At 47.4% G+C, this 16,715-nt stretch overlaps 1 protein-coding gene across 1 annotated transcript in view; it reads left to right on the top strand.

The window, feature by feature from the left end:
- ABCB7 (ATP binding cassette subfamily B member 7) overlaps nt 1-16,715 on the top strand; it is a 796,257-nt gene that overhangs the window by 432,712 nt on the left and 346,830 nt on the right. The window contains exon 7 of the mRNA XM_086918402.1: nt 16,554-16,642. Within this exon, the coding sequence (XP_086774528.1) occupies nt 16,554-16,642 (89 nt within the window). The remainder of the gene's footprint in view (nt 1-16,553; nt 16,643-16,715) is intronic.

Raw genomic sequence — 16,715 nt, 5'->3', positions numbered from 1 at the left:
CACAAACTATTGCAGTTCCAGTTCCTGCATAAAGCATGTCTTGCACCGGTAGGCGTAGCTAAATATGATACTAGCAGATGGGACTGCTGCCTCAAATGTCAGGCACGGGCAGTGGACTTTGCACACCTTACTTGGACCTGCCCCGCCATCACCTGGTTTTGGCAATTGGTACATTCGCAAATTGTGAAAATGACAGACACTACACTTCACCCAGAACCAGCAATGGCACTCTTGGGACACACAGATGTCCTTCCCCGATCAACGCGCACATTTATTTCCATGGCCCTACTATTGGTGCAGAGAGAGATCGCTGTGCGCTGGGGCAGTCCAGCAGCACCACCCCAATTGCCTGGCTTAAATCTATGACACAATGCGAGGTCGCTAGCATGGACTTTGCAACCTTACAACCCCCAACATCTCACCCTGTGGATATTTGGCAGCCTCTGCGCGACCATCCCTCACTCTAGAACAAGACATTGCTGGCCCCCAGAAATAATCGCCTCGACCTCCCCCCAACCCGCCTAGACTGACTACATGGCCATATATGCCATTGCCTGGAATAGGTGCATATCATACGCATACAAGATGTCTTCCCAATTTTTTCCCTTCTATATACCCTAATGCTTGGTCACTGGAGGAATGCTAAGAATCGGAAGTATTATGGTGTTGTGCTGTGATATTATTATACAACAATTTTTATGCAAATTGCTCCTTGTGTTGTTGTGGAAAACTAATCAAAAGAATTTAAAAAAAATAATCAGATAACTTTCAGACTTAGTGCATATTTGTTCCTCTTTTCAAGTGGGTTGGATTCTGATAGGAAAAGCCATGCCCGGTTTCATAATCTAAATGACAGAGGAACAAAATCCAGGATTCTGTTGCTAGAAGCCTCTGTCAAGTTGAGACCTAGGCTGCCACAGACATCTCATGTGCTGTCTTGAAGGGACATGTTTAATCTGTGGGCTTCAGCTCACCCACAGGCTTCCAATTTGCTCTCTCCATTGTCTTTCTCATATTCTTTGTCACCATTTGTCCATGGCATGCATAGTCCTGTCTCTTCTTGTGCATAGATCAAGTACTTGTAAAGGTCCTCTGCTCCCATTTTTAGGACCATTTTAGCACCTATTTGTATTGTTTTTCAGCACTCTACACAATGCCTGTGCTTTTTCCAGCACCGCCTCTCCCACCCGCCCTCACCAACCCAATAATGTTCAACTGTACAGCACGCTTTACTGCTCCATTCACTTGCTTGTTTTATTTATGATTGAGCACCCCACTGGAATGTTGCTCACGTGATATCCGGTTATTTGCTTTTCTGTTCCAACTGTATGGCATGCTTTACTGCTCCCTTGACTTGCTCGCCGTCCTTGATAACAGCTACACATGAGAAGGGACCATGACAGCACTATGCCAATGCAGCACAAGTCAGATTTCAATGCACTCTTTAAGTCTGAATTATGGTGAAGGTACGATCGCGTCAACAGTTTAAACTTCTACCAAGGATTCCAAATGACACGTTTTGTTCATGATTTTTTTGTATGTGTTCAGTGGAAAAGCTTGCCTCCTAGTTTGTTAAAAGCTTCCCTCTTTACTGTTCCCCTATACTTGCTTTTATAACCACTTAGGGAGCTACAATTTGATCGTCTGACTTTGAAGCTGGGAAACAGGGTTGGAGTCTCTACATCAGCTCAACATTCTGTGGTTCTGGACTAAATAATCACTATCGCCATTTCTAAAAATGAATGAATGCAACTCGTGCTCATGTACAGTGCTCAGATACCTTCGGGTAGAGCTTGTGATGTATAAAACAAAACAAAAAATGTGGTTTCCTGCTGAATACTCTGGAACACATTTTAAATAGGCATGACCTAATTTGTCTTGGATATTTTGTAATTAAAACATTATTACGCACCCAGTTAATTCACACACTAACTCCTACAGCCATTCTTCACATCTACAGGCTCAGGTTTCATGCTTTTTTACTTTGCTTTCAGCCATGCTGAACACCAGACGTACTGCTAATCAACGTTGGTAAAAGACATTAACATTGACCTTGCTAATAGCTATCGTATTGCCGAGACCAGTACTTAATTTGAGCCAGTGGTTTCCGGTGTGCAGCTTCGGCACTCAATTGTCAATAACCGCGCTCGTGATAGTCTTCCACAAGGTGGCGCTGTCTGGCTAATTTAGAAATGACCACTACAACAGTTAGTAATTTTTAGTGTATATTGAACTTATATTGAACCTGTCGCCTAAGCCATTCTCATAGCTTTAGGGGCCTGAAATAGTACGAAGCCTCAAACTTGTAGGAGTGTAATGGTTTGTAGTTGTTTTGTTGCTATCATTGGCAGCATAGCAGGGGCAGTGTGTGGTGCAAACTGCAGTGGCCTCCTGATGAGAGCCCTGGCTCTTACTTATATATTGTTTTTACAAATTAAGCACAGGCTGAGACCTATTGGCTTTGCCAATGATTGTTTTTGACTGCGTGCAAGTCACTTTGATAAAATTAGCCACACTCCCTCACTCAAAACAGAAGAGCTTGTATGCATAACAACCTAAAAGTATTTACAAGACAAGAAAATGCTCTGCTTGTGCTGGTTTTCAGTGTGTGGTGTGTGGTTTAAACGCAGCAGTGCTTTTACCAAGGGTTGCATGCTAGTTTGGTACTTAACCCCAGTCCTCCTTTGGTTGTAGTTCTCTCTCTAGAAAGTAATGAATTTATATTCTCTCCTAATGTTGAACCTGGACTTAATCCTACCTCTCTCTCCCTTGCAGTCCTTGTTGCTGCATTGAACATCTGTGCAGGTTTTGGGGGACTGGGGAAAGTAATGAATCTACTGGAGCCTTTTGGACATGCTGTGGTATTTTATGGACTGTACTTTGTACTGTTGGTTCATCATTTGAACTCACACGATGTCTAACTTCTAATTCAGGTTACTTGTGCACTTCTAGATACATTGTGCCTGATTCACAACCTAGTACAGATTTGACTTTTGCCGGTTTACCTTCCAGAATTAGGCCTAGACATGATGTTCTCCGGTATTGTATGTTTTATAAATTCACATGCTTGAATCTGCCCCGTCGTCATGGTGGGAATCCCACAGTAACAGTAGAAATAGTAGTACTGAATACATTACATAGACCTCCATAGAGAGGAAGTTCAATTGAGCACTCGATCAACCTCATTTTATAACATCCAAAGTTCAGCCACTCACAGCAGAGACCTCAGAGTAGCTCTCTCCACAGAGCCAACACACTTAAGATTTCTTACCGCACGCTGTGTGATTGGGAGTCTCTCTGAGCTCTGCTCAGTGACAGATTTTTTTTCAACTTTTGACCTCCAGCTTTCAGCTCGAGGTATTCCTTTCTGTGACTTTAATAATGCCAGATAAAAAAGGGTTGTTAAGGCCCTGTAAGTCTTGTGGCAGATCTAGACTTTTCTCAGTACATCCCCTCAAGCAATGTCTCTATTGCCTCTACCCTGACCATAAGCCCAGGTAATGCAAATACTGCTGCACCTTCTTGACCAAAGCCCTCAAGGATAGAGAGGAAAGACTGCTCCTTTGGCTCCAGAAGAAAAAGGCAGTGTCTGAATCTGGCTCTGACACTGAGGAAAAGCCTCATTCTTCCTCCAGGAAAAGAAGGTAGCTCCTCTTCTCACCAAGGGGACTCTGAGATCGAAATCACAGGAGCAGGAAAAATCTGAGGAGAAACGCCACAGAAAGCAGGTAGAAGGAACTCTAAAATCATCTTCTGTTCCAGTTTCTGCTTCTATAAGACCTGTGAGAGATCTTTCCTCTCATCCGTTGATGGCATCGTCGACGAGAGCCATTTCTGTCTGACCTGCAGTGATTCGCTCGCCGTCGACGGCTCCAACAGTGACGTCGATAATGTCGACGGCTTCTACAGTGACGGCGACAACGTCGACGGTCACTAAGTCGATGGCTGCTGTGTCAACGGGACCGCAGTTAACTCTGACAACGGCATCATCGTTGACGAGACCATCTCCGGCGACGAGACCTTCGTCGACAAGAATTCCTCAGTCTACGACCACTCCGTCGATGACGTTGCCCTCCTTTCCGCCGACGGTGGAGGTGTCAGCGTCGACACTGACAATGGTACCATCCACGGTCCTGTTGCCTGAAGAAAAATTCCATTTGGGACTTTCTACGGTTCAGGATTTTTCAGAAATTTCTCTGTTGCCACCTACACATTTGCTTGACTTCCAAGAGTCTGAGTATGACAGCACGTTTGGCCCTGCATATAGTCCTTCCCAGCTAAAAGTTAAATGTCAGGACTTTGATGATGATGTGGATTTAGAGGACATTAATCCATCATCATACCTTGCAGGGAAGAATTCTTTCACTGACTCGGCTGCTGTTCAGCAGCCAGAATCTTTTCAAGAGTGTTATCTCTTTGAGGAAGAGGATCCTCGCCATTTTAGGGAACCATCTTTTAAAGCTACATTGTCGTTGGTAACAGACACACGCTAAATGACTACTACAGACGCTTTCCTGAGGCTAATGCTCAGCAACATCCTTCACCGCCCTAGCGGGCCCTGGTGGAACACACAGGACAAGTAACTCTTAGACTCACGAAGGAAAAGGTTTTGCCTCCTCCTATCGTTATTCCTGATGAAAATGTGGACCAACAACTGATAGAGGTAGAAGAGATACACACTGATGTTGACACCCAGGGCGAACGGGATGATTACGTGGTTTCCACGCCGTCATCTCCTAATCCTCCTCCTGCAGACTCTCCCCCTGTTGACATTGGGAGCTGTCATGACCTTTTAGAACATGCCTCGAAGCGCTTTGATCTACCCATGCTAGTTAAACAAACTGAGTATTTCCTATATGACTTTAAGCCAGGCACTCAACGATCCATTAGGGCAGGTCCCATAGCGGATTACTTATGGCAGGAGGGTCTAAAACTGATGCAGACACCTGCTTCTATCCCAGTGGTAATTCCAAAGCTCGATAAAGAGTACAAAGCCCTGGATAATTCACCCACATGCATCATCGGTCATTCTAGACCGAATTTAGTAGTCATGAAAGCTGCTCAAAGAAGAGCCAAAACTCCGGCATCACAATGTTCTGCTCCTCCGGTTAAAGAAGAACGTCGACTAGAAAACCTAGGGAAGAGTTTTGCCGCCCTAGCAGCCACTACTATAAGAGCCTCCAACGCTATGGCCGTTCTGGGTAGGTACGACCAACAGATGTGGTCGGACATCTCTTCGCTCTTAGAACATTTTCATGAAGATAAGGAAAAGGAAGCAAGTGAAATTTATCAGATGGGGAAACAGCTTCCACTGAGATGATAGAGATTGCAACAGATATCTCTTCGACTTCGTTCCGGCAAATGGCAGGAGCAGCAGTGCTGAGACCTCCGGGGTGGCTGAAGGCAACTAGCTTCCGTCCTGAAGTTCAGGCTAAGGTGCTAGATATGCCTTTGACTGCAAATGCCTAATTAGAAATCATGAAGATGAAGCCCTTCAATCTATTAAAAAGGACACAGACACAGCTAGATCCCCAGTGACGGTACAACAACGTCTTTTCCAGTCGTTTCGGGGCAGAGTTCGAGGGCAGTATGCACACAGACCGCAGTTCCAACAGCGCTTCCAAAATTACCCTCAAACAACCTATCAGACATACAACCAACCTTACAGGTCCGGCACTGCATCGTCCTATTCGCGTCCCACTGGTCGTAAAAGGCAGGAAGACAACAGGATTCTAACAAGAGGCAATGAGTTTCTCCAGGCCCCTGCCACTAGAGTCCCACAACAATTCGAACCAACGTGCTCAAAATTCTTAAGAAATTGGACGTACTTCTCGTCGGACAGATGGGTTTTGGATGTCTGCTGTTACGGTCATACCCTAGAGTTTATTCAGGATCCTCCAACTACCTCTCCTCCGAAGGTACTACATCGGCATATGCCAAATCTCAAGAGGGAAATATAAATTCTAATTTCCAAACGCACCATAGAAAAGGTACCCTTGCGTCCGCTCAATTATTCCCACTTCTTCTTAATAATAAAGAAGACAGGAAAACGGATGCAGGTCTTGGACCTCCGGTTACTGAACAAATTCATCAAAAACCAATCTTTCAAGATGTTTTGTCTGCAGGACACATCCTTCTTCTTATGGAAAAAGGGAATTCTGTAGTAGGGGATCTCTGTGTATAGTCATAATCTAGTGAATAGTCCCGCCCATGTGCGTGGACCCCCGGAGCAATCAAAAATAATCTCTTAAAGTGCTGAAAAAATGCAGAACTGCACAGACACTTAAAAGAGAATTTAAAGACATAGAATGCAGCCTATAAACAGGCTACACTGTCCAGTACTTCAGCTAGAAATTCCACCAAAATCCACAAAACAGCAAAGCCTGTCCAGATTTCCCTTGCCTGCAGCAAAAACCCCTCTGGAATGATAGAGAGGAAGACCTGGACAGACAAGCCCCATAGGCTGCCATTATGTGGCTCAGAACAGGATACTGTGCCTTTAAGAGAACTTTCCAGAACTTCACAGTATCCCTCTTACTTTCAGTTCTTTTTTCCGGCTCCTGCTAGCAGAATCCCTGGAGCATTGAGCTCTCCCTTTTTGGGATTTATTTGGTGTTTTTCACTAATTTTCACAGATTTAGTACTTTATTGTGCTTTTGGGCTTTTCTTCTTGGTTTTCTCACTCTGTTTTTGTCGAATATGCCTGCATTATTCGACAAATGCCCGGAGTGCTCCAGGAAAAGGCCAGGTCGGACCACCATGAGGTGTGTATCCTCTGCCTTCCAGCTTCTCATGTTCCAGAGGAGTGTTATCTGCTAAGGCTTCTCTGGAAGGACCCTGAGGTAAAGGAAGAAGATCAGACTTCAGGGTCTCGAAGAAAGAAGACTGAAGGCACAAGGTGGGTCTAGAGGGGCTTCTTCTGCCCATGCTGAGGCCTCTGGGGGGCTCCCCAGGGGCAGGAAGACCAGCAAGCGTCACCATTCTCCGCCTGGGTCCATTGTGCCCACTACGGCATTGAGAGGAATGACTGCGGTCTGTTCCCCATCATCAGAAACGAAACAACGTCGACGCTCGGCGTCTAGGGATATCACTAGACCTTCGAGGTCCCCGGTGACTGTTTCTTCATCATCTTCGTCGACGTCGATCGCTCGACGTCGACGAGCCAGGCGTCGGCGCTCGCCATCGAGGCGATACCGCCGTTCGCCGTCGGCGAAGAGGAGGCGGACGTCGTCGGTGAGGTCCTTGCCATCAAAGTCGCCGTCGAGGCACAGGAGGTCGCCGTCGAGGCACAGGAGGTCGCCGTCGAGGCACCGAGGTTCGCCGTCGAGGCACCGAGGTGCGCCGTTGATGCGCAGAAGGTCGCCGTCAAGGCGCAGAAGACGTTCGACGCCGAGGAAGAGACGCTCGACGTCCAGGGGCCGACGCTCGCCGTATAGTCGCCGTTCTTCGACGCCGAAAAGAGGTGGAAGTAGACCTGACGCCGTGGGAGGTTCGCCAACGTCCCAGGCTGGAAGTGAAGGGGGTTCGCCGCACTCGGTGTATTCAGAGGTGTATACCCCGTCGGGGAAGGTGACTCCCCCTCCTCCGTTACCGAGGGGTCCTCCTCCGAGGACGCCTACTCCGCCTCCGTTACCTCCACCGCAACCTGGGTCAGGGTTGCCCTAGAATCCACCTCCGGTTCCACCGAGGTCGACTTCGTTACCTAAGCTTCCGACGCCTCCCAAGGGTACACCTAGACCGAGGGCTCCGTCCAAACCCAAGTCACCCGTTCCAGTGGACCCGGTTGATCGTCCTCGTCCGAGGAGGTCCCGTTCACGCTCCGGGCGGAGAGGAAGGTCAAGGAGTCGTCATAGATCATCCACCAGATCAAGGCGTCGCCATAGGAGACAAGAGTCTAGGTCCCGCACGGACTCTTACAGGACCCATTCCTACTCGCCGACCTGATCGGACTCTCCTGAGACTAGGATCTCTCCAGTGGACGACATTGCCACATTCCAGGAAGTTCTCTTGAGGGGAGCTGTGAAGTTAGGTATCACGGTTACGGCTCCAACACCTACGACGTCCGTGATCTTCGAGACGCTTCACAACAAGCACTTGTCTCGCCCTCTTCTGCCTCTGGTGCCTGGATTGAAGGAACCTGCGGAGGAGCTGTTCCTCACGCCAGCGGTGGTGAAGGCCGCTCCGTCCCGGCTTCTAAAGAAGTACAGGGCCCCGGATTCTGCCTTTCTGAGAGTGGATCCGGTACCGGATTCGGTGATAGTGACGGCGGCCAGGAAATTGCATTCTACCTCCCCGTCATCCACAGTGCCTCCAGATAAGGAGAGTCGGTGGATCGACTCAGCGGGCAGGAAAGCGCGTGGGACCGCTTCCGCAGCCATGAAGGCGGCCAGCGATACAGCTCTGCTGGGCCGTTACGACAGGGCGCTGTGGGAGTCCATTCTACAGTTCGTGGAACTGCTACCGAAAGACAAGAGGGAGGACTTCCAGGAGATCCTCAAGGAAGGGATGCTGGTGTCAAAGCAGGTGATCAGTGCAGCGGCGGACGCCTCCCTGTTGGCCGCACATGGTTACTGCCATGGAATCAATCAGCGGCGTCATGCCTGGCTAAGGCTCACGTCACTCAAGCCGGAGGCCCAGCAGCGGATGGCCAATCTGCCCTTTTCCGGGGAGACCCTATTCGGAAAACACGCTGATGATGAGATGGCCCGCATGAAGGCGGAGGCGGAGACCCTGACGGCTGTGGGCTTGGAGAAGCCCAAAGAGAAGAAATCCTTCAGGCCTTTCCAGAGGCGCTACGGCACACAAGGAAGAGGACGGGGGCAGTCTTCGGGACAGCAGCAGCAACAACAGCAGCAGTTCCAGAGACCCTTCCAGAAACGTCAGAAGTGTAGAGGGGGACAACAGTCCTCTACCGCGAACAAGGGCCCGGCCGAGTCTCGACCCTGAGCGGTTACTTCCCCTTCATCCGTTACCCGCTCCGGTGGGGGGAAGCGTTCAATTTTTTCTGGCAGAGTGGTGAAAAATTACTCAGGACAAGTGGGTGCTGAATATTGTTTGCAATGGATACAGTCTTCGGTTCACCAGCCCTCCTCCAGCGATCCCTCCGGTCAGCTCACAGTATCAACTGCGCGAGCTCCAGGCGGAGGCCGATATCCTGTTAAGGAAAAGGGCGATAGAAGACGTACCTCTGTACTCCCGGTTCTTCCTGGTTCGCAAGAAGGACAAGAACGAGTTCAGGCCCATTCTGGACTTGCGACAGGCAAACAAGTGGATTCGCAGAGAAAAGTGCTGCATGCTGTCGTTGCATCAGATTTTTCCTCAGTTGCAACAAGGGGACTGGCTTTGTGCCATAGACCTACAGGATGCGTACTTCCACGTGCCCATCGCGTACAAACACAGGAAGTTTCTGCGAATTCAAGTCGGCACCAACCATTATCAATACACAGTGCTGCCATTCGGGCTGAAATCTGCGTCCAGGACGTTCTCGAAGTGCATGGCAGTGGTAGCGGCACACCTCAGGAAGAACAAGGTGTTTGTCTACCCGTACCTGGACGATTGGTTGATCAAGGCCTCCTCCTTCTTGGAAGCTCAGGCAGACTTCCAGAAGACGTGCGTTCTCTTGAACAAGTTGGGGTTGCACATCAACATGTCCAAGTCTATCCCGGTCCAGTGCATTCAATACTTGGGAGCCACCATCAATACGCTGTCAGCAAGCGTGTCTCCTTCGGAGGAGCGACGGCGATCTATCCTTCGGAAGGCTCAGGCTCTTATGACCGCTCCATCTACAACAGTGAGGACAGTGTCTTCTCTACTGGGGTCCATGGCCTCTTGTATCTTCCTCACTCCTCATGCACGACTACACATGAGACCTCTGCAGGAGTGCTTGGAGGACCAATGGGACCAGAGGAAAGGATCTTGGGACGACAAGATACGACTGTCTCTGCATGCTCTTCAGTCTTTGTAGTGGTGGTGTTCAGCGGAGAATCTCCTCAGAGGGGTTCCCTTCCACAAGGACATCCCTACTCAGACTATCGTGACGGATGCTGATCTCCAAGGCTGGGGAGCACATTCGGGGGACTTACAGATTCAAGGAACGTGGTCTCAGATGGAGTCCACGTATCACATCAATTTCCTGGAACTCAGAGCTGTTCACTTGGCGCTGAAGGCCTTTCTTCCGTCCTTCCAGACCAACTCTCTGCTTGTACAGACGGACAATACGACCACGATGTATTACCTCAACAAGCAGGGGGGGTCGAGATCGCGCACTCTGTCTCGGGAGGCACAGACGATCTGGCGCTGGCTTCTGGCCAGAGGATTGACGATAAAGGCTATCCATCTACCAGGTGTGCAGAATGTTCAGGCAGACGCACTGAGCAGACTGATTCAGGAAAACCACGAATGGGTCATAAACGACGACGTACTAGGAGAAGTCTTCGAAAGGTGGGGGACGCCAGATGTAGATCTGTTCGCCACCGCCGGAAACAGCAAATGCCGAGACTTCGCCTCCAGGTACTACCAGCAAGGGACGCTGGGGAATGCACTCTGGATCAACTGGTCGAACAGCTTTGTTTACGCTTTTCCGCCCATTCCCCTGATTCCAGCGGTGCTCATCAAGCTGTCCCGGTCCAGGGCACGGATGATCCCGATTGCCCCGGAATGGCCCAGGCAGTGGTGGTTCACGGACCTTCTACACCGGTCGATCCTTCCGCACATACGGCTGCCGTGCAGGCCGGACCTTCTCACGAAGTTTGGGGGGCAGATGTTGCACCCCAACCTCTCGTCCTTGAGTTTGGCGGCATGGCTCCTGAGATAGTGCAATATGGCCATTTGAATCTGCCCGAAGATTGCATGGACATACTGAAGGAGTCTAAGAGACCTTCCACTCGGACTTCTTATGCTTACAAGTGGAAGAGGTTTTGTGTCTGGTGTGTGTCCAGGAACTTTGACCCTACGACCTGCAAGGAAGATGTCATCCTTCCTTACCTTCTGCATTTGGCGAGGTCTGGCCTTAATGTTCATTCCATTAAGGTTCATTTCGCTGCATTGACTGCCTACAGGACAAGCCCTTCACAGACTTCCTTCTTCCAGATCCCTGTGATCAAGGACTTTTTGGAAGGCTTGAAGAAAGTGTTCCCTCCTGTCAGGCTTCCCTCGCCTTCATGGGAATTGAATGTGGTGCTGTCCAGTTTGATGAAGGAGCCTTTTGAACCCATTCATGAGGCTTCATTGCAGCACCTGTCCTGGAAGGCGGCGTTCCTCGTAGCCATTACATCGGCCCGCAGGGTGAGTGAAATTCAGGCGTTGTGTTGTAATGAACCTTATACTGTATTTCATGCTGCTAAGGTTGTTATGCGTACTCACCCTAAATTTCTTCCCAAGGTTATTTCTGATTTTCATGTCAACCAGACTATAACTTTGCCTACGTTTTTCAGAACCCTTCATCTCCAGCGGAAAGGTCTCTACATTCCCTGGATGTTAGGAGGGTGTTTAAATTTTATCTGGATAAGACCAAAGGTATTCGTAGGTCAGACCAATTGTTTATCAATTATGGATCGGTCAGGACGGGTCTTGCGACCTCTAAGCAGTCCATCTCTAGGTGGATTGTTTCCTGCATACAACTGTGTTACCAGAAAGCTAATAAGACCTTAGGGGGTAAGCCTAAGGCTCATTCCACCAGGGGCAAAGCTGCCACGACAGCCTTGCTCCGTAATGTGCCGATTGCGGAAATTTGCAAGGCCGCCACTTGGAAGTCGGTTCATACCTTTGCTAAGCATTACTGTCTGGGCACTGATGCCAGGGCGGATGCTCAGGTTGGACAGGCTTCGCTGCGGAATCTGTTCGCACAATAGTGGTGTTGGTTTCTTTTCTCCACCGCCGCTTTGTTGTGGGGATGGGCTTGCCATTCTATTCACTAGATTATGACTATACACAGAGATCCCCTACTACAGAAGGAGTAGTTTCTTTTCTGTAACTCCAGTTCTGTAGTAGGGGTATCTCTGTTATAGTCATAAGCGCCCGCCCTCCTCCCCGGTGGAGAAAGATATTCATGTAAGGAATGCTACAGGTCTGGCGTGTTACGCCTTCAAAAAGAACTGAAAGTAAGAGGGACCTGCAGGGCATTCTGGGATACTGTGAAGTTCTGGAAAGTTCTCTTAAAGGCACAGTATCCTGTTCTGAGCCACATAATGGCAGCCTATGTGGCTTGTCTGTCCAGGTCTTCCTCTCTATCATTCCTGAGGGGTTTTTGCTGCAGGCAAGGAAAATCTGGACAGGCTTTGCTGTTTTGTGGATTTTGGTGGAATTTCTAGCTGAAGTACTGGACAGTGTAGCCTGTTTATAGGCTTCATTCTATGTCTTTAAATTCTCTCTTAAGTGTCTGTGCAGTTCTGCATTTTTTCGACACTTTAAGAGATTATTTTTGATAGCTCCGGGGTACACGCACATGGGCGGGACTATTCACTAGATTATGACTATAACAGAGATACCCCTACTACAGAACTGGAGTTACAGAAAAGAAACAATTTTGGAAAAGGTGATGGACAGAGTTTCTGAATGATGCAGAATACTCCTACCCAGTCAAGAGATCAGGGCTTGATCCATCACCGTTTTTTAGCTCACTGCACCATCCCAGCTCAGAACCTGGCTACATGCAAATTAGTCTGTTCCTGTCCCAGTGCATGATGGGAACAGGGCAAACCAAACTACCAAGCCAATTCTTATACTGGGAAGGAGACAAGCTTCCGGGTAATTCTTATACTGGGAAGGAGACAAGCTTCCGGGTAATTCTTATACTGGGAAGGAGACAAGCTTCCGGGCAATTCTTATACTGGGAAGGAGACAAGCTTCCAAGCATCGAAGATATCTCACGTTCTAAGTGGCGGGTGCCATTATCAGTTCAGTGTGCTTCCCTTCGGTTTGAAGTCGGCCATAGAGTCTTCACCAAATGCATGGCACCAATAGCTGCCTTTCCGAGACGCTCAGATCACCAGTTATTCCCCTACCTGGATGATTGGTTAATAAAAGTACCTTTGTTTCAGGCAGCCAGGAACTCTACTCAAACTTGCCGGAATCTCTTCCAGTCTCTCGGTCTCCACCTCAATCTAGAAAAGTCTTCTCATTCCTTCCAGTTCTCTGACTTTCCTAGGAGCTCGCATTGATACAAATCTCGGCAAAGCTTTTCCAACTCTCGAAGGGGTCTTGCATCTCCAGGAAATGACACGCCTTCTATTGTCAAAAAGGTCTGTTTTTGTCAGAAAGTACAAATCTATGCTGGGGATGATGTCCTCATGCATTCAACTTATTCCAAATTGCCGTCTTCGTATGCGCCGTCTGCAGCAGCAACTGGACACTCAATGGGTTCAACCCAATGGGTCATTCAACAACACGATTTAAATCTCAACGGCTATGAAAACTGCAATGTCTTGGTTGCAGATCGAGGAAATCATAACTCGGGCCTGTCCTTCATTCACTCAACTACTCAGTTTGTGATGATGTTGGATGCGTCCATGGAGGGCTGGGAAGCTCACCTCCAAGAGCTTCATGTGCATGGAAAATGGTCCAGACAGGAATCGAAATGCCTCATAAACCTTATAGAATTAAGAGCGGAGTTCTTGGGCCTCAGTCTTCTTGCCTGGGATTCGCGGATTTCCAGCTCTGGTCCAGACGGACAACACCACCACCATGTTTCATCTCCGGAATCAGAGTGCCACAAGATCGCGGGTTCTCGCTCTTCAAGCGCGAGAGATGTGGGAATGGCTTCTCCTGAACCAAATTTCACTCCGAGTGGAGCACGTGCCAGTAGTCTACTATCAGTCGACGACTCTCCTAGCAGGGTGTACAAATAGTGCCACGAATGGGAGCTCAATGACCAGATGTTGCAGATGGTCTTCTGGTCTTGGGGCTTTCCCACGTTAGATCTGTTCGCTACATACCTAAACAAAAAGTGCACCTTTTACGCAAGCAGGACTCCTCAGCCGGAATCTACGGGAGTAATTTTCTGCTCTCCTGGACAGGAAAATTGCCTACGCCTTCCCCCAGTTTCTTCTCATTCCTCGAGTTCTCAAAAGAAGAAAACGGGAGCCATGCCACATAATTCTTACCGCTCCTGGGTGGGCAAGATCATTTTTGTACACAGAGCTTCTTTGCCTATCCGAGTGCACTCCGATTCTCTTTTGGTCGAAGGAGGATCTTCTTTACATGGACAAGGGTCAAGTGATTCTTCCGCAAATTCCCTCCCTTCAGTTATCAGCTTGGCTCCTCACCTAATTGAATTAGAGAGTTTTAACAAACCCAATGATTGCAAAGTAATTTTACTAAATTCTCGCGCTCCTTCTACGTTCAAATGTTACTCTGAAAAATGGAAAAGGTTCTGTGTGTGGTGCAGTGTTCATTCTATATATCTTTTTTCATCCATACCGGAGCAAGTATTACCATATCTTTTACACCTAGCCAAGGCGGGGCTCTCACATTCATCCATTAACATCCCCCTTGCTGTGATTTCTAGATACAGACGACGTCTGAATCAATCTTCACTGTGGTCCCATAGACTTATTAAGGAAAATGTGACTTAAAATTTCTCTCCTGGAAGGTGGCTTTTCTATTGGCCATCACTTCAGCCAGACATATCGGCAAGATCCAGGCATTTTCTACAAAGGAACCATTTCTTCAATTTTTAGCAGATAGGGTTATTCTGCGTACGAATCCTTCTTTCATACCTAAAGTACCATCATCTTATCACCTCAATAAGCCTATATTTCTGCCTACATTTTTCCAAATCCGTCCTCGGTGACAGAAAAACCTCTCCATTCTCTGGATATCAAACGCTGTTTAAAATTATACCTGCAAAGGACAAAATCCTTTTGTTAGTCTTAACTGCTGGTGTCTTACTTTGCACCCAGGAAGGGACTCACCTTAACTAGGGCCAGTATTACTCGCTGGGTCATTTCAGCTATTGTTTTTTGCCATGAGCAGGCTGGAATCCATTGCCTGCAAGAGTGTAGGCCCATAGGACGAGAAAGGTCGCAACTTCTTCAGCCCTGTTTGCGTGGACCTCTCTCTCTCTGACATATATAGGGCAGCAACATGGGCGAGGGGACACACGTTCACAAAGCATTACTGCCTAGATGGTTGGCGGAAGGCAGATATAGCCGTGGGACAAGCGGTTCTTCGTCATCTCTTTGCCTAAGGTAGGAGGCTTGTAATCATCCTGATTTCTTTATCTACTTATGGTGTTTATTCTTGAATAATGTATTTGATTGTTATTTCTACTTACATTAAGAGAACTCTGCTAATATATGTATTATTTTCTGATATTGTCATGGTGAGAGTGTTAGCCTTCCTGCCTTCATTGTTATTTTTATTCATATATAGATATACTGCTCTTTAATCTGATTCAAGCATATGAATCTATAAAAAGATACAATAATGTAGAAAAACAAGTTACTCACCTGTACACTGTGGTTCTCGAGTATTGATAACTTTTTAGAGATTCACATGCGACCCGCCCTCCTCTCGGGTTAGGATCACCATTCTACCTCAGAGTAATATATATATATATATATATATATATATATATATACTTGCGCTTGGAATCTGAGGTGTGGTGGCTCTGTGAAGAGGGTAACTCTGATGTCCCTGCTGTGATTGGCTGAACTTTGGATGCTATAAAATGAGGTTGATAGTGTCCAATTGAATTTTCTCTTTATGGAGGTCTATGTAATGTATTCAGTACTACTATTTCTACTGTTACCGTGGGACTCCCACTATGACGACGCAAAAGATTCAAGCATGTGAATCTATAAAAGATATCAATACAGGAGAACCACAGTGTACAGGTAAATAACTTGTTTTTTTCTTTCCACTCTATTTCCAGGTGTAACCCTGTAAAAGTTCACTTTTTGGTATTTCCCCAATGCTGATTAAAACACATAGTTTTAAATCGGTGGAAGCCACTGCCTATGTGCAACTGTTATTTATTTTTATTTTTTCCTTTCTCCACCGAGAAAATGTTTTTTTTTTTACTCTGTGGAGAAACCTCTTCTTCTATACTTCAGCGAAGTTTGGGGGTGTATCATTCCCCGTCCCACACTGAAAAGATATTGACTCCAGTCCTTGGCAGCAACAAAAATCTCAGACGTTACCCGAGTGGGGTATGGGGTTGTGGGCATTCTCAAAGTCTCAAGGCATGGCACACCTTGAAACGTCTACTCCTCGTGTGGGGTGACGTCCCGCGGAATATTACCTGACGCAGGATAATATGCAGGATTAAACTCATTTACAAGTACAAGGTATACATTGGTAAATACCTTGTACACGTAAAGCTCGCAATTTGTGCAGGTAATGTGGATTTCCGAACATAAATGGCTTTGTGAACCTGGACAACTTTGTACAGTTAACAACCGTTTGTTTCCTACTCGTCAGTCAAGCCACATTTCTTAACACTTAATTAAATAATTGTGGAAAGAAACGATGTTCGCAGCATGTCAGTTTTTAGATGTTCCTAGAATCCAAGTAAACAATTCATTATATGACATTTGTTTCTCTTATTCTCCTAGTATTTCAAGTGTGGCGCCAGTTTCGCGTTGGTGTCGCTGGGGACCCTCGGAGCGTACACGGCCTTCACGATAGCAGTCACCCAGTGGAGGTCAGTAGATCCTAATTGTAATAATCCAGTAGCACATTCGAAAATGTTTTTTTTTACACCAGAATGAATGTAT

The sequence above is a fragment of the Lissotriton vulgaris genome, chromosome 4_1 (assembly GCF_964263255.1).
Source record: "Lissotriton vulgaris chromosome 4_1, aLisVul1.2, whole genome shotgun sequence".
In the NCBI taxonomy this organism is placed as follows: Eukaryota; Metazoa; Chordata; class Amphibia; order Caudata; family Salamandridae; genus Lissotriton; species Lissotriton vulgaris.
Note: the sequence above shows the minus strand (reverse complement) of the source record. Positions and strands in the feature narration are given on the sequence as shown.